The sequence below is a fragment of the Gopherus flavomarginatus genome, chromosome 1, assembly GCF_025201925.1.
Source record: "Gopherus flavomarginatus isolate rGopFla2 chromosome 1, rGopFla2.mat.asm, whole genome shotgun sequence".
Classification (NCBI taxonomy): Eukaryota; Metazoa; Chordata; order Testudines; family Testudinidae; genus Gopherus; species Gopherus flavomarginatus.
In genome coordinates this window covers 156,759,805-156,778,236 of record NC_066617.1, presented here as the reverse complement: position 1 = coordinate 156,778,236, position 18,432 = coordinate 156,759,805, and the positions used below count along the sequence as shown (strand labels likewise).

The window sequence follows — 18,432 nt, the reverse complement described above, 5'->3', positions numbered from 1 at the left end:
GCAGGGCCGCCAATGTGAGGAGGGGAAAGGGCAGCAACGTTAAAGCGCTGCCATGGCAGCGCTTTAAGGAAGATCCTTTGCCGTGGCTGCGCTTTAAGGTTGCTGCCCCTTCCCTCACCCTGTCGGCAGCCCTGCTGGTAGGGACCCTACCAGCAGGGCTGCCGACAGGGGAGGCAAAAGGGCAGCTGCCCCGGGGACCGGCAATTTAAAAGGTCCCGGAGCTCCCGGCTGCTGACAGAGCCCCAGGCCCTTTTAAATTGCTGCTGGAGTCCTGGGCGGCAGAAGCCAAACAGCACCGATGGGCTGGCTGGCGGAGGCTGACCCCTCCAGCCATGCCCCTTCTGCCCAAGGCCCCGCCCCTTCAGGGGGGAAGATCCAGCCCCCGTACCGGTAAGAATATTATTATTACTTTCACCCCTGAAGGTAAGGCAAAGTCCTTGCATCAAGAGGAGACCTGGGAACTCCTAATTCTGATCTTGACTTTGCTATGTCTGCCTAAATGATTTCACGTCTTGCAGCAGATTCTCATTTGCTAATCAGGGATAACAGCATTTACCTACCTCAATGGGCATATGCATGTATGAGAAGTAAGTACTTAGGCCCAGAGCCCCAAAGATACTTAGGTGCATAAACCCCACATTTAGGCATTTAAGTCACCAGTTTAGGTGCCCAAAGTCCCAGTTTTGGCTTCACTGTGATCCACAAAACTCCTGCCAAATACTGTAGGTGCCTAAGTAAGTTCCACAAACGCCTAAGGTCATGTCTACATTAAAGGGACTAGAGTGGCATAGCTATAGCACCACAGCTATACTAGCATAACCTCATTGTATAAACAACAATGGAAGGGTTTTTCTGTTGCCCCAAGAAGCCCTCTTCCCTCGACCTAGCTGCATCTACAATGGGGGCTAGGTTAGCTGTGGCACTTAGGGTTATGCCATTTTGACCTACATTTTAAATATAGATCAGGCTTAAGTTTTTGCCTTTGGGCATGTGCACTGCTGCCTCAGATTCATAGATTCTAATGCCAGAAGGGACCATCATGATCATCTACTCTGACCGCCACATTGAGGCCACAGAACCTCACCCAGCAATCCTGCAATAGACCCATAACCTCTAGCTGAATTACTGAAGCCAAATTATGATTTAAAGACTTCAAGTTACACAGAATTCACCATTTACATTAGTTTAAACCTGCAAGTGACCCATGCTGTAGAGGAGGGCAAAAAAGACAGGTGTCTGGTCACCTATCTCCGGCCTAAGCCCCAGAACAATTCATAAACCAGGGGAAGACAGGATTTCAGCAATCTGAGTCACAGGTGGGGCCTGATCTGGTAGGCGTACTCAAAGGCTGCCCACTGAATTAGGTCCCATTCAAAATCTGGTGGTGGCATTAGCAGAAGCCCATCTTGTAACTTTTAGTTTACTGGTTAGAAGCTTCACATGGATATGGGAGACCCAGGTTCAATTCCCACCTCTGCTAGAGGAGAAGGGAGACTCCTGTTCGAATCTTCCCTCTCAGGTTCATGCTCTAACCACTAAGTCAGAGGTCCCCAACGCAGTGCTGGGGCGTCTAAGTGCGCTCGTGTACTGTCTGGCGGACGAGCATCCGCCGAAATGCTGCCAACAAGCCGTGTCATCCAGAGGTGTCACCGCCGAAATGCCGCCGATTTTCAGCGATATTTTGGCAGTGACGCAGCTGGATGATGCAGCTTGTTGGTGGCATTTCGGCGGCAATGCCTATTGACGTTGCTGCTTGCCGGCAGAATTTCGGCTGATGCTCATACGCCGCCACGGTTCTCCATGGCTCATTGTCTGGCAGCCGCCAGTCAAAAAAAGGTTGGGGACCACTGCACTAAGCTATGGGATATTCCAATGTAGTGCTCCCTCAGTCTCTCCTATTGACTCTGCTCCACAGTGGATAAATAATTCAATAACCACCATTGGACTAGAAGTTATAAAGGGAGGCACCACCACCACCACTTCTATCTCCTCCTCTGGCTGATTTGTGTGAAGTGAGGCAGGCACCTAACTCATCCCCACAATAAATGAATTAGGTGCTTAAGCTGCCTGACAGCAAGCAGCAGCTTCCATTCATGGATTGTTAAGTAGAGACAAGTGCCTCCCTGAAGCCTGGACTTAGGTGCCAGTTTCCAAGAGGGGACGGAACTTAGCACACAGCCCTGTTGTCAGCATCTCCCATTGGCTAATTTATATAGCAACTTGCCCAGCTTGCTGGCTTCTGTAGGTCACATTGTGATATGTCTATCTCCTCTCATTCATTGTACTGAAGCATAGGCACCTAACTCAGACTTTATCGACTGTAGGGTTGTTCCTGTCAGTTTCTAGGAACCTAAAAGCAAGGTTCCACAATGCTCAGCGATGCTTAAGTCCCTTTGTGGAACCAGGCCTTAATGTTTGTAAAGCACCATCTAAGTGCTATATATTATTACAGAGCTCATTCTGATTCTAAGCAAGGCATGAATGTTCCCAAGTAGGTACCACTATAAAAATCCCATTTTTCACATATTGCTACATATGTGAAATATCCATCTCACAGTCTAAAGTTTTCTGTGTCTGGTGGTGAATTTTGGGGGGACAGGGAAGAACAGCCTAAGATCTCCCCCCCGCCCCACTTTGGAAGCCCATCTCTGAGGCACAAGTAGAAGGTACCACTGGAGGAACTTGAAGGCTGTGATCCTAGTTTGCAGAAGTGACAAACTGAACATTGTAAAGTAAATCGTGATGTGCAGCAACACAGACTAAAGGGTCCAAAAGAGACGTGTCAAAATTGATCATAACTATCACAGCCCTAGCTACTTCATCTACCATCTCTAACAGTAAGGGTGACTGCGGTCTACCTCTTGCATTAGCTCAGTGACAGTTTCATATCTAAACAATGTGCAGAGGAATTTTAGAATGCAGTATAAATTGCTAACCTTCCCATACATTTCACCAGATGATCAAAGTCCCCCAAAATTCCTGTGTTTTCTTGAAAGGACAGAGGGTCCAAAAACACAGGAAGAGGAATCTGTTTTTAATATACAAAATGGTTTTTGCCTGGAAACAAACAGTTAGGTTTCTTTTCTCTATTCACTGGTGCAAGGAAGCTACTTAAAAGGGAATAGAGAACCCCACAGTCTCCCAAAACAAATTTTTGTGCACAAACTATGTCCGGTAGGGACTCTGTCATGGTGTGCAGTGACTGGAAGTTGCCATCGCAGATGTATTTAATGAGATAGCATCTCCCCCCACTTTTGTAAGTGTTTCATGGATTGTGTGCACTATGCTGGACCTCCAATCTTACACTCCTGGGAAGTCATCGTTTAAAGCTTTACTTGCCAGAGCTCTTAGAGCTAGTTGATAGTGTCCCTGTTACACTATGAGAGGGAGAGTAGAGTCTTTTCCCAGAGCCTGATTATTTTCAAGAAAACAGAAGTTGCATCACTGAATCTTTTAATACACACAAGAGTAATTAGGGTGCTGGCTGCAATGTCAAGCAGATGGCATTCATTTACAACATTTATGCATCTGTCTGTTTGAAAGATGAGAGACCACAAATACCTAGAATTACAGGAGAGATGCAGACATATTTTTCAATTTTATTCTTAATGGGAGAGCAATGGCATCACATCTTCCAGGGAAAACAGACAAGGACTATAGCATTTATGGTATTAAACACTGCCACAGAGTTCGTTTGGCGCAGTGCTTTCCTCACTCCATGGTTGCGATATTCCTGATTCCAGCTACGTTTGCAGGGTCATCACTAGAAGCACTAACAGAAGGCGAAAATAATTGGAACTGAAGCATAGACCATAAGATGAGCAACAGTGTCAGGCTGGTACTGTATATCGTTCGTAAAACAGGGTATTATAAATGGAGCTGGAACCAGGCAATATTAAGTAAAAACATGATTAAAGTATCTCTGATGGTTTTCCGGGAGAGCAAAAAAGTCAATTCAGGCATAAAACTCAATACCTTCCAAAAGAAGAAGAAAATAAAATCCACCAAGTGATCCTGAAATCAACTTTTCCTTTGGATAAATAGATCTGAAATAGTAGTACAGTTCACAGTGGCATAAAGTTCTCCAATTGCTTGTGTGCTTGAAAATATCTTATCAGTAAAAAAATACCAGAGAGTTGGGGGCAAAACCCTTTCTCTGAATTCTGTACATGGACAAATGCAAATGGGATTGGCAGGCATCAGGTCATCGGATCCATGGGAAACCAGCAGTATTGCAGGGCTGTAGATCACAGGTCAGGGGACGAGGGATAAGAAGAATAGTAAGGCCCATTTTCCTGTGATAAAGGAATGAGAAGTTAACTAAATGTGTCTCCAACTCTCAAGTGCATGCAACTGATGGATGAAAAGGAGGCATAATTAAACAAAACATTCTTGACCACCTCTCATATCCAAGTACAGTAGCATCCAAACTTCACCCCGCTGAGAAAGACATTGGCAACTTGCTGGGAGCCTGAAAGCTGCTTGCTCCTGATTTGAACACAGCAGATCACAGCTGCTTTAGCCTAAAACCAAAGCCATGGCCTGCTGAGACTGAAAATGCCAGCGTATAATGTGGCCAGTAGGTCAGCTCAAGATGGCACACTGCTGCAGACACATGCAGTGTCTGTTCCTCTGTATTTGAAGTGAGGGCAAATTTGGGTCAGAATGTCGCTGAGTCACATTTGTCCTGCACTTTGGGGGAGAAATCCAGGAACAAGAAAGGACTAAGACAGCCAAGAGCTGTTCCTCCTCTCCATTCCCTTTCCCTAATGTGTATATGGCAGGGGTGGGTAAACTTTTTGGCCCGAGGGCCACTTCGGGGAATAGAAGTTGTATGTCGGGCCATGAATGCTCACAAAATTGGGGCTGGGGTGTGGGCTCTGGGGTGGGCTGAGGATGAGGCGTTTGGAGTATAGGAGGGTTCTCTGGACTGGGACCGAGGGGTTTGGAGGGCGGGAGGGGGATCAGGGCTGGGGCAAGGGGGTGGGGAGAAGCTCCAGGGGTGCAGGCTCTGAGCAATGCTTATCTCAAGTGGCTCCTGGAAGCAGTGGCATGTCCCTGCTCCGGCACCTATGCGGAGGCACGGACAGGCAGCTCTGCACACTGCCCCATCTGCAGCCACCACCCCTGCAGCTCCCATTGGAGCGCATAGGAGCTGGAGAGGGGCCGAGCCGTGTGGTCTGGCCCCCGACCCAGTGCCCCGGCTGGAGCGAGGCTGAGCTGTGTGATGTGGCTTGTGGACCAGCCTAAAACGGGTCGCAGGCCGGATCCAGCCCATGGGCTGTAGTTTGCCCACCCTGGTGTGTGTGTTAATTTGGGGCTGGGAAAAGGAAACAAAGTTTGAAGGCCATGAAACAATACAAGTCACAAAGCAGCTCCAACAGCATGGGATGGCAGACAGCAACAATCCTCTGTGTGTCAGGTTTTAGAATGTTACAGATAACTGTTAATAGCACCATATAACTGCTGGATAAGCCATGGAAAACTGAAAGCTTAGTGAGGCTGTCAGGAGAGAAGCAAGATGAGGGAGAGAAGCAAGCAGAGAGAATAAGAGGTGAATACTTCTAAGTTCTGCATCTGTAGGGCACCCAGGATTCAAGAAGAGACAGATGAGCCATGCTTCTGCATTCAAGTTAATGGACACAATCTGCTTCATCAAAGACACTGCTCTTCCTTCCCCAAGAAAAGCAGACCATAATGACCCTAATCTTCATTATGGAGGTGTGGGCCCATGAGGACTACAGGTCCGCAATCGAGGCTGCTCAGATCAATGTGCAGTACTGCATGCTGCATCTCCATCTAGGTTACTGATTACGTTGGCTACAATTGTCTTCATTTAATAAAAACTTGGTGTGGTCCTTGGCTAGGCGAAGAGTGGTGTCCCTAATTCACACACAAAATATAAGAGAAGCCTCTACTGGAATTAAGGGTTGTTTCTGGGCCAAACCCTCTCCTCAGAGATTGACGTAGAAAAGACTAATATGGGACAATGATTGTTTCTATGAAGTTAAAAAAAAGAGCTGTTAGTCTCCCCAGCAAACCATGTAGAGTTCCTTTTAAGAGGGTGAAGATGACTTGTTCCAGTCTGCTTCACAAAGCAGTAAGATATTCAACAACTGCACTTGAGAGCATAAACAGATGCTTATCACCTGAAGCCACTTACCCTGGCATCATATTCAAGGACAAAAGGGGGGAAGTCAATCTGTTCTGGGGGTATGGCTGTGAACAATTGCTGAAGGTTTTCCACATAGTGGATTTTGTCCTTTAGCCCTGAGATGGTAAAGGTTGTGAAAAACCACGTTGAGACCTAAACATAGAAAGAAAAAAAAAAAGAATTAAACTGATGCCATTTCTGAGACTTCAAGTTCAACATATTATTCTGTACTCATATAAACCAACCAAGCTTCAGCATTGAAACTGTGAGCACACAACAATAAAGAATACTCCATCTCAATTGCTAGTCTAGCAAGCTGTTACTTGCACTACAGAGTAGTGCTTCAAACTCCAGACTCACATTTTTCTTAATTTTACACCCAGTATTGCTGCACGAAATTGGTGTCTATTTACTCCTTCCCATTCTGCTATTTCCAAAACTCTGCACTTCCAGATTACTCAGATCAATCTCTTTCCTTGCCTTGGTTTTAATGCCTGTTAGCACCAGTTTCCCTACAGCAATTTAGAAAAAAAGTGACCTTCAGTTGTCTCACTGATAGATACATCCTCTCTGTTCTGGGTATTTGTTTCCCTCTTTCCTATACACTACATCTGCTCAGATGGCATCAGACCCACATCTGCTGCCCAAAACCCGCAAGTCTTAATTTTAGGTCTTAACCTTGAATCTCCTTCAGATCTTTTTGTAACAGGACACAATGTAGAGCAGCTACCTCAGCTTTGTCCTCCCCATGTAAATCAGATAAGGAATTACCAGCCAGGTGTTGTTTTGTTAATGCCTATTAGTGTGGGCAACTGGTCTACATATATTGAAATGATTTCTGGGAGGGGAAGAGGATGATCTCAAACCACATTTTTAGAGCACAATGTAAAACTGGCTGCAACCAATCTTCCCACTCGGACACCACAGCACATCCTAGTCTTCCAACACATACAGTAAGTCCAGTCCCTGTTGACTGGAGGAGACAGATCTGTGTGTATGTACACTACTGAATATGGTAATTTTTAAGTGGTAAAAAATTCCCCATCTCAAACTTTTAGTCCAGGGGCTATTTCGTCCCTCACCTTGCAATATGTCAGCCATTCCACTTGCTTAGCTATGGATTGAATATAAAGCATAATTCCCTCTAGACTACAAAACCCACATAGTAACTATCTTCAGAATATATAAGTCAGGGTTACCAATGGGGCAAATGCAGTTTGTTATCTGCAGTTAACAGGGGAAATGATGTGAAGGCACACTGAATAGAACAAATTTGGGAGCAACTGAAAGCTTTGCATTTAGAGAGCAACTTCTAAGGAGAGTTGGAAGGTGTTAATGCAAACAAACTTATTGCAGGCCCTGGCTGTTTTCAGATGTGTGGGGGTGTGTGTGGGGAGGAGGAGATGAGGGGGAGGAGTGAGAGAAGCCTGAAAATGGTTTTCCTTTCAAATTGTTTGTTGAACTATAGCACAGTTTACTTTTCATTTACTGCACTGGCATCCAGCATGTCAACAGAAACATATAGGTGCTGGCACGAGAGAGAGTTCGTATATTGCTGCTGCAATTTACGGAAAGGAAAAATTCTGACAGAATGGTGGATTAAAAATAAAGAGAGATTTTGTATGTAAAGGTCAGTCCAAAACAGATCATCTTTAGTTTAAGCTCAACATTTGAGCTGAAGGAAGCAAACAGTGTCCTTGAAAAGTACAGTGTCCCCATCCTTAAATAGCACAACCAGATTGGGAGGTTGAGTGTGCGTGCGATGTAGCGGGAGGGAGAAGCAACTGGAATGAGCAGTGTTTTAAGACTGATATTTTATGACGTACCAAAGCTAGAATCAGAGGGTATACACTACTAGAAAGTGGAGCTGACCAGTTTTCCCACTGACATTCAGATTTACCATTAGTTCTAATGGTGAGAGATCTCTGACCCTAATACTGTCACTTGATCCCTCACTCTAGCCAAGTGTTTGTGTCACTGCTCTGAATATAGCAGATTTCAAATCTTGCACCACGGTAATTTTCAATCCCTGACAACAGGAGAGGATGGAGCATCGAAACAATGAATTTAAGTTCACCACAGACATTCAATATGCAGAAGTGTAACTGATTACACGTAATGCAATGGTAGCAATAAAATGTAATCCAGGAATACAGTATTTTTTTTGGGATAAATAGAGGACTTCTCTCTCCAGTGAGGTCACCTTCCAGCAGAACCAGATTCCTGTGCAGATCAAGGAATGCTCACATCAGAGCAGGAATAAAGAAAAGACAAGATTAGCTGCCTTTGTGTGTACAATGGCTTACTCAGCATTAGCGACTCACACCTTGCTACAATTACCCTATGTTTTGGAGATCGCTGCTGTGCTCTCACCTCTGCAGACTTAGTTTAGAGCAACATGTTCTATAAAAAGCCACTAGCCTTCGGATGCATATAATTTAAAAGTTTCTCTTCTCATATAAAAAAAGAGAGAATGTTGGTTGGCAGCATAAACTATGTTCATGGCCCCTACAAAACAAGCACAGCTCTGGTCCGCCCAAGAGCATGATAAAAATCTCTAGAGCCCAGCAGGCCCAGAAATAGTATACAGAAATACAAAGATGGAAGCCATCAAGTATGCCAGGATTCAGTACAGCAATAACATGCATGATTTATGTTACAGATTTAAGAACTGAAATACAATGCAGAGACGTGTAACAGGAGGGCACTGGGGGATGGTGGAAAGCTTACAAGCAAAGAGTTCCTGTTCTTGCACTTGAGAAATACAGGGTCCTACCCTAGGAACACTGAAAAGCAAAGCAGAGAGAAACATATACTTTTGAAGACATCTAAGCAATTCAGATCTTACGGGACTCTCCTGGCTCAGAGACTGTAAAGACATGGCAGCCTTGAAATGTTCATGCGAGTCAAGTAATCTCCTACTGGCCACTTCCTATTGTGTGTCTCATCTCACACGTCATAAGGAGATACATTCTCCTTAAATAGCCAGCAGCAGGCCCCATGAGCTCTCTCTTGTAAACAAATGCTCTCCTTACAGGAGTAAAGTTGGGGAGGAATAAGGAGATTGGGTAGAAGACAATGAAGAGAAATAAAAACAGATTACAGTTTGAAGCAACCACCCCAAGAGAAACATTTAAGTCATAGACAAGAAGCCCAGAAGATAAGATTAAAGCCAGTGAAAGAGCAGTGTCATTCTAATGGCACCTTCTGCTTGGAGGAATGGCATTTACAGACTCCAGAGGGAACATTATCCAGCTATCTTCAGGTGCATGGCAGGTTGCCTGGATGAAGGGCCTGAAGGCTGGGGTTTCTTGGAGGTCCAGCATAAGAAAAAGTAAAGGGAAAATTGGTAAAGCTATTGGCAATAAAATGATAAGCATTCCTTTAACATATATCCATGAGAACAGAATCTCCAGAATTCTTGGGACACCAGATTTGAAGCCTCCAGAAAATGCAGCCCTGGCTCTTCTCCATTGTTTTTTCCCTGATCTCCTTACCTTAGCCCAGCTTTACTTCTGTAAGAAGTGGTGTCGAGCTGGTAATTCAATAGGAGGCATTTTCCCTCCAAGTCAGTACAGACTGAAAACCTCTGCACAACATTGTGGGAACAGTGCTACTGGAGGTATTGTCTTTTGCATGACCTGCAAAACTGAGGCTCTGATTATCATTAAAGATCCCACAACATTTTTTCCTAAAAGCAATGTTTCTCAACCTTTTCTGGCTAGTGACCCCTTATTCAAAGCAAAAATTGTCACTACTGTCTCATATTTACTAGAGTACCAATGATAACAATATCAACTAACTCTTTATATGGCACTTTTCATCTGTAGATCTCAAAGCACTTCACAATTATTATTTATTATTACTGTGTGTGAGATTTTAGAGGTTGACTGAGAATAATTTTACCTTTATAGGTAAGGGAGCGAGATTCTCTCTTTTAGATTGTAACAAAGCTTTCAATGCCTTGGGGCCCTGGATTGTCTTTTGTGCCCCCTCCCTTTGGGGTTTGTGATTCAATTGGTGAGAAACCCTGCCTTAGAATACTACCTTGCTCAAATTCCATCTTTGTTTAATTCCATTTTACCTCCCTATATTTCCTCTGCAGTTTCACTTTTATACAGCATTTCCCACTTTTTGTCCTGAATTGTTGTGTGTCGCTATATTCCATCCTGAATTGTTGTGTGTCGCTGGGTAGCTAAGTGATTTCTGTTTGTACTGTAGTTCGGTGAGTCTACAAAGCTCTATCAGATGTAAGGCATTTGAGAAATACAAGTTACTGGGTCTCAGTTTACGAGAGTACACGTTTCACTCTAAGAGTTAAATGAGTCTATGAGGCTGACTTGGTAAATCTTACTCTGGCTGAAAGTAGCACAACTGCATTGTGGAATTTGAAGCAAAGGAGGACACTTGACTTTTTTCTCTGCATGCTAATCCCTAGTATGTTCTTCCTGCTTGTAGCTATTTCAGAACTCTGCTGCAGTCTCTGACAAGAAACCTAAAGACTTGGGCAGGCTTTTATTTACTTCACAAGCAAGATTTATGACAGGCTATTTTTTTTTTTTGTTCTGCACGTAAATTCTGATTGCTCTGAAAGGGAAAGAGGATTACAGGCCACCACAACATTCACTCCCTTGACGACAGTCTACCATACTATGCTACAAAGTCACGAGACTGCCTTGGCAACCTTCTCCTGGTGCTGGCCAAGAGGGCCAGCCATCTATCCAGGAGGAGTAAGCTGAACGGGAGGGGGCAGAGGGGTCTATTTCTGTTCCTTTATCCAATCATGCCTCCAAGCAGTTTTCCTCTGGGTGGTGTCCACTGAGTCCTTACATGCCTTTGAGGAGCAGCGGATGCTGTCTAGGACACACTGTTCGGTGTCCCCCCTGGATTTTTGACCCCTTTCCTGATCCTGTTTTATCTTTTTCATTGTCCTCATAAATCACTAGTAGCCTGGACCCAATGGTTCCACTCCCTAAGATGAGGGGGTGGGGGCAGGTCTACACCATGCTTCCTGGTACTACTAAGAGTACATATCTTCCAACTTTTGCCTCATGGCAGAAGTCCTACAAACAGCCTCCTTTACTATACAACCCTGATTCATCTCTAGAGCAGGTCCATTCTGTGTAGTGATTGAGGCAGGGGGCCTGTGGGGAAAATAGTATGGGATCATGTAATTAAACACGGCATAATGCATATGCACAGGAGGATTTCCTAACTTTTAAGTACTTGACTTAGCAACCTTAATAATGGTATTTTAATAGTTTGTGTACACGTAATTTTCTAGGTTATTTTTAAAAAAGCAATCTGAAAAAACTGAATTCCATCATGTGGAACCACACTCACACTGACATGGTTCATCAGCAGGTTGCACCCTTTACATGCACTGCTCAGAGTTCTGCCACTTGACCTAATAGAGCAACTTGTAGCAATAGTAGGACCAGCACTAGAAGGGGAATGAGACATTTTGCCCAGAGAGTTCATACATGACACAGAAATGGTGAAATCAGAGATCTTGCATTCCATTACAGCAGGGGTTTCCAACGCAGTGCCCGCAGTCGCCATGGCGCCCGCGGGGGCATCTAAATGCGCCCGTGTCCTGGCTGGCGGTCGAGCATCTGCTGAAATGCCACTGAAATTTGGCGGCATTTCGGCAGATGCTCAGCTGCCGCCATGGTCCTTCGTCTGGCGCTCACCAGACGAAAAGGTTGGGGACCACTGCATTACAGGCTTGGGCAGGAAGTGTGTTGTAATATAATGGTTCTCAACCAGGGGTTTGGGGCCCCGTGGGAGGCTGCAAGCAGGTTTTGGGGTGGGAAGGTGGGTGTCTGCCAAGCATGGCCAGTGTTAGAGTCGCTAGTGCCCAGGGCAGAAAGGCAAAGCCCCGCTATGCGAGACTGCAGCCCAGAGCCCTGAGCCCCACCACCCAGGGCTAAAGCCAAAGCCTGAGCAATTTAGCTTTGCAGGGCCCCTTGTGGCATGGGACCCCAGACAGCTGCCCTGCTTGCTACCCCCTAATGCCGGCTAGTTGCTGTGGCACAGCTGGGCCAAGGAATTTTTATACCATGTTGGCTGGGGCCTCAGAAAGAAAAAGGTTGAGAATCCCTGCATGGTCACAGACCCCTCTGCCTGTTGACCTGAAGCATGACCCGTTTTGCCCTATTCCCTCCAATTTATCTCAGTCCTGTCTCTTTGCCACCCCCTGGTTCTTCATCCCAGTCCTGTTTTCTTCACCTCAGGCTACTCATAGCAGTTCCAGTCTCCTTGCTCCAACAAATCTCAGTCTCACCCCTCTGGACTCTACATTTCAGTCCCAGTGTCACCAACCCCTTAACTCCTTGTCCTCCGTTTCCTTTGCCCCACCATTCCCAACTCCCTCACCCAAAAAGCATGTCATCCATTTTATCCCCACAACCCTGGCCTCAACTCAACCCACCCCACACTGTGGCTCCCAGCCCCAATCAGCTGTCCTCAAACTCCTCAACCAATCTCAGCATCCCTCTCCCTCATCCCTGATTCCTTGGCCTAGTCTCTTTGCCCAGCCAATCACAGTTTTCCCTCTGCACCACACAAAGTCATCAGATCTGTCTCCCTTTTGAACTTACCTCCTTCCTCTGCCCCACTAGTTCTTAGTCACAGTCTGTCTCCTGGCCCAGTCAGTCACTGCTTCTCTTCTGCTTCTCTTCCAGGCTGCCAGTCCCTGTCTCCACCTCCCTGTTTTTAGGCCTCTTGTCTTTATCTACTCCAGGACTGCCCAGAGAATTCAGGAGGCCTGGGGCAAAGCAGTTTTGGGGGGCCCTTCCATAAAAAAAGTTGCAAAACTATAGAATATTATATTCTCATGGGGGCCCCTGCAGGGGCCAGGACCTGGGACAAATTGCCTCATTTGCACCCCACCCCCGGGCAGCTCTGATCTACTCTCACCAGTCCAGCTCTGGTTCCCCCTGCATTTGATTCAGGCAGCCTCTTCCTCCATGTGGCTTAGGCTCAGCAAGTCTCATTGAAAGCACAGGAAACAGAATTGTGGCTCTCTGTTCAGATGCCTGGAACCAGAATGGCATGCTGTAGCCCAGAGCTGCAACTGCAGGGAGCATGCCCAGTGTGGACAGACACTTTAGGGAATTTAGCTGCTAAAAATCTAACATGCCTCTACTGAGCATATGAACTTCACTTTTTCAAAGGCCTATGTGGCCAAATTTTCACAGAGACAGCAAAGGCACATCCTTGCTCAATTTCAATCCCTGTTCCAAAGCATAAAGTTGCCCGAACTTTTAAAAGAAAAGGTAACTACAAGTTTTAAATATGGGCAAAACACTGGATTTTTCAAACCTCATTCTCAAAATTAGGTTGAACCATTTTGGGTGAAATTAAAAACACACCACCCCCCAAACCAACCAACCAAACAAAAAGCCCAACAAGTCATGAGGCAGACACTGGGCATGGAAAATTTAATCCCAAATTATTTAAGTTTGGCAAAGTTATAAGCAACTGGAAACAGGGGTTTTTAAAAGGCAAGTATCAGGCAACCTTAATAGGAGGCAGCACTATCAGCCTCACCTATCATAAAATGAGCAGATTAGTCAGCCAGTTTTATTTTTAACATAGATGTCAGGGACGCAGGGACTACAAGTCCAAACATGCAATGGTGCAACTTAATCTGACTGGAATGCTGATGGGATCAAGATGGGACATCTTGATACTGGGACACAGTCTGCTCTGAGCATATCTTCATATTAAAGACACGACACCCACAGGCCACAGACTGACCATGTCTGCTATAAACCCTAAATCTAAATGTTCATACTGTTCTTATCAGCTGAATATTTGAGTGCTGTTTTAGCTGTTGTAGGAAATGGCAACCTATTCAGGATTCATGAACTAAACAATTAATTAGCACAAACTATGGAATTAATCACCTACTACAGCCTTCTGGTCAGCAGGCATCGCCTTTGGACCAATATGCTTTGTGTTACTCAAGTAAGGAAAAACAACACTACAAAACCTCAGAGACTTCAGCATGTTAACTAAGTGATGATCAGAAGGCTGACTATACATGCAATTTGTGGCACAGAAGGGAGGCTATTTCAAAAAGCTGTTCTTTGGGATGGACAACTACCCAAATGGATGAGGGAAGAGAAGGGCTGATGGCTACACTGGTATGGAATTAAGTTCATTCTAGTTCAGTACTTCACAAGTGTAAAGAACTATATAAATGGTGGTGGTATTAATAAAATGAAATCAAGGAAGCACCATAGTTGTTTGCCCAACTCATAACCTCAGAACAATCACTTACATTCCTCTACCACATTTCAACTTACTGAAATTGCAGGGAGACACTCAAGCAGAATAAAAAACATTTGTGATGGAATCTGGCCTGGGCCTTGGGGACCATACTCCTACTCTTACTCTTATCTTACATAAACTGACAAAGGCTCTCTAATGAAGCTGGCAGGTCAGGCCCTTAGTCTGACATCTGATTCGAAAGTGCGAGCACGTAAGATAGTTTGGGCCACTGCTGCCACTTTGGTGTCATCCAAGCATAATACCCCGATTACTGTTTTGATCCACAGTTGAGACAAAGGAAGAGAAGCAGCACCACCTTCTGGTCACCTCTAGAGACCAGAGAGCAAAGCAGTAACATGTCCTTTTGAAGAAGTTAGAAAAATCCACAGGAAATAAAATGCTGAAGCCTTGCTTAGGCCTCCCCAAAATGAATTCTTCTTCCCTTATTATTTTATATTACAATCTAGGATCCTGACTGAGCTTATTGCTGGCTCATCACTGCTACTCAGTTTCTTGGAAAAGATCAGGACACAGACAGTGGAAGACTCATCTACAGGTTCATGGGTTTGAATCTGATCCAGGCAAGCAAATATGAAGGCTATTTGGTAGCCTATGTGAAATTAATTGTTAGGTCTTTATCAGCTGCATTGTGTGCTCCTGGGCTGACCTAAGGCCAACAAGAGGGGAGGCAGGCAGTCTCAGCAGAGGTCAAATAATGGCATGGAAATCAAGTTTTCTCCCTCTGCCTCTTGAATACCCACATCAGATCAAGTCTGAGGCACACTGGCAATGAGGTGCACATGTGTGAAGCCTGCACTGACACTGCTTTTGTACCATAACTGTCCTTGGGAGTAAAAAAGCATGCCCATGTTGTGAACCACAAACAGAAAAAGACCCGGGTTTTTGGGTTCACACAGCTGAATGTCACATTTTAAGCCAGAGCGCAGGAGAAAGGACTAATGCCTCTTTTCTTTGAATTAAATGTGGTATCAAAGCTTTTTTAATTTTGTTAGAGGACACTCCACAGACATGTACATCAACCACCTGTAACACTGATCAGCTTCATTCTCAGCCTTTCAAGACAACTCTTCCAGTTTATCAGAGTAGGACCTCTGCTATAGCAGCCAACGTCTGCCTCCATTCAGTACCTTAATAATAAGGCTCTGTGCCATTGCTCATTCCTGTGCATTAACCAGCAATGCAACGTGGGTTAATAGCAACCTGAGAGATGAAGTGTCACTGCAGGTCAGAGCACACAAAGTAAAATGGGAAATGAGCTGTAGTGGTGCACAGGGGCTAAGCACAGAGTCTCATCATTAGGGTAGGAAGGGAGACGCTAGTGTACCAGCCACATAAGCCAGAAATAACAGTACCCAAATGTAACTAGCTCTTGGAAAACACGTATCTAGCAGACACGCCTAGTGTTTTGAAGTGTCTGTCTCTCTCTCTCATGACTTCTCCCCTTATACTACAATTTTATACCCTATTTTATTTCAAAAGTCTGCATTCTCGGCCTGTGGTACAGTATACTTCACCTTTGAGCGAAATGTTGGGTGGACGAAGTACACCGCCTTCAAATTTCTCTTGTACCTAGTTTAAAGAAGAAAATGACACTTGTTGTTAAAAAAAAGAGTAATGAGCTCATCCTACTAAATTCAGCCAAAAACACAGCTTAAAGTGTTTGGAGACACTTGTGCTCTTATGAGCAAGTGCTTGTGGTGCTAACCCTGACCCGCAACATTCAAATGCAGGTCAAAGGGAGGCTGCCCTAACAATAAGCGAGACAAAGGAAGTGAAAAGTTTCCCTGCATATCTAGATAAATCCTATCTGATCCTCCAGTTCAAAGAGGGTTACACATTAGTTACACCTGTTAGTGCTGTCTACACATCTCCTCCAGCAAAATGGATGGAGCATCCCAGTGCACAATACTGGCTTTTGGAAACACAACCTTTAGAGGCACATGGAATGAGCTCACATAAAATATATGGGTGCAAACACACCTGCCTTCATTACTGATAGATATGCCACGGGCAGGGATTGCAGAGACCAGTACATGACACAAGCATGCAAGAACTAGAATTAATTTCCTGTTGAACCAAGGCACTCACAAGTTACGATAAGCATTAAAGAAATGCCTAGAAATTTGTTTAAATGGTTTGATTCAGAGCAGGAAAGGAAACAGGCCTAATCTCTACTGGTTTTGTTAGACACCTGGGTCTACTGGCCCCTGTGAAATTCTTCCCAGCAATCCTTTAGCTATGGAAGCAAGCTGGATAAAGGGTCTGTCTTAAAGGCCTGTATGGGGAGAGGAGTACAGGAGAAGGGTTCTCTTCCTACTCATGACACTCACTTGATGTCGACGACATCATACAGTTTCTTCAGGAAGTCGGAGTCCAGGTGATTGTAATCACTAGTGAGCGTGTGGAAGTATACTATGACATACTCCTTCACTGCAATATGGTCCATGACATGGATGAAGTACAAGAGTGCCTGAGGTGGGGAGACATTTATATTTTTAGCAGAAAAAATCTGTCACAGTCCCATTCTGTGCTAACAGATTTCCCTCTAACATTAATATTATCCAGACCAAAAGCCTTAAGACAAGCTGATATTATATTTCAATTACAAAAACATGATGCAACACTGATGTCTTAAGCACTGGCTCAAAAATATTATCTGGAGACGTCTACAGCCAACCTTTACTCTGCTCCATGTCCCTAACCTCCACATACTTTGTCAGGATCCCTGGCATTTCGCATGTGCAAGAAACAAGTTTGCTCAGTGCACCTCACTTCAGAGTCTCCAGCTACAGAAGCACCTTTACATCTCTTTGGAGGGAAAGAGGGGGCCCTACACTACCCTGCTAAAGAATGGTCTTACTGCGTCAGACCAATGGTCCATCTGGCCCAGTATCCTGTCTTCCGACAGTGGCCAATGCCAGGCGCAATGCTTCCCTGAAGAGAATCTAGTCACTTCCGTAGAAAAGTTTCTACCAGAAAAACTTCATATGCAAAGTTTTAAATAGGATATATTTTCATGTTAAAGTATCTATGCAAGCAATTCGTACATAATCTGCTGTGTAGGAAGATTTCTGCATAGATACACCCCTCTAGAGATATCTTGCTAAAGTTAGTGCTGAGGGTACAGGATGAGATAGCTGTACTTAATAGAAACTGCCTTTTAACCTTAACTAAAGAATCACTGCCACAGCTCTATAATTGTATATGAAGATTTTACCTTTTCCATGTCTATCAGAGTTACAGGAATATTCCTTCCAACTACCACCATCACTGTGCGACCACAATTATCCACACCTACAGAATAAAATGAGAACCACAAGCTTTTATCTTTGAATAACATTCATAAAGTAGTCTGAGTTTTTGAAAGTCTCCCTGTAAATCAGGGGCAGCTAATACAAGCATTCTACAATGACGTTTACTAGCATTCTTAACAGGAGAAGAAGAGTGCAGAGACTACTGCTCCCATTATGCAGTACTCATTTTGATCTAAACGGAAGGATGCCTTGCACCTGGAAACGGTAGTTTTTAAATACAGAGTTGCACTCCTTGAAGATGGAGGCTGCAATCAATAACCCTGGAGGTTCCAGCAATTTACTGACATAGCACCTACTGTTTATATGGCTATACTTTCAGCTTTATCACTACCAAAAGGGTGCGTTGTTCTGGACATGTAATCTATAACAGGAACCACACCTTCAAACAACTGCAATCACATTAGCATAAAGGGGCTTCTTGTGTTGAAGTTCTTATTGACGCAGACATGAACGACTTAGCTACAGGTGCTTAATTTAGATAGTATGTTTACAATGTGAAATATGGTATTGTTAATTCCTTGAAAGGTTGTAATATACACTCCCGCTCCCTTAGGTAGCTGAATACATTGTAGATTTCCTTGATAGGAGTTTTCTCCATGATGTTTATATATAAATGGGGAAGAAGAGTTATAAAACCAGAGTGTAGGGTGGGGGGAAATCAAA

General features: G+C 44.5%; 1 protein-coding gene across 4 annotated transcripts in view; it reads right to left on the bottom strand.

The window, feature by feature from the left end:
• Positions 1-3,562: 3,562 nt before the first annotated feature.
• The window catches only part of GDAP2 (ganglioside induced differentiation associated protein 2), a 48,290-nt gene continuing 33,420 nt past the window's right edge, over positions 3,563-18,432 (bottom strand). For 3 of the 4 annotated variants that reach the window (XM_050921368.1, XM_050921385.1, XM_050921373.1), the window contains 5 exons: positions 17,673-17,749; positions 16,786-16,925; positions 15,970-16,024; positions 6,164-6,307; positions 3,563-4,295 (listed from right to left, as the gene is read on the bottom strand). In XM_050921368.1, coding sequence (XP_050777325.1) covers positions 4,248-4,295; positions 6,164-6,307; positions 15,970-16,024; positions 16,786-16,925; positions 17,673-17,749 — 464 coding nt within the window. In that variant the 3' untranslated portion in view covers positions 3,563-4,247. Of the gene's footprint in view, positions 4,296-6,163; positions 6,308-12,756; positions 12,950-15,969; positions 16,025-16,785; positions 16,926-17,672; positions 17,750-18,432 lie in introns of those variants that run through there. The other variant, XR_007769058.1, reaches the window with a different exon arrangement.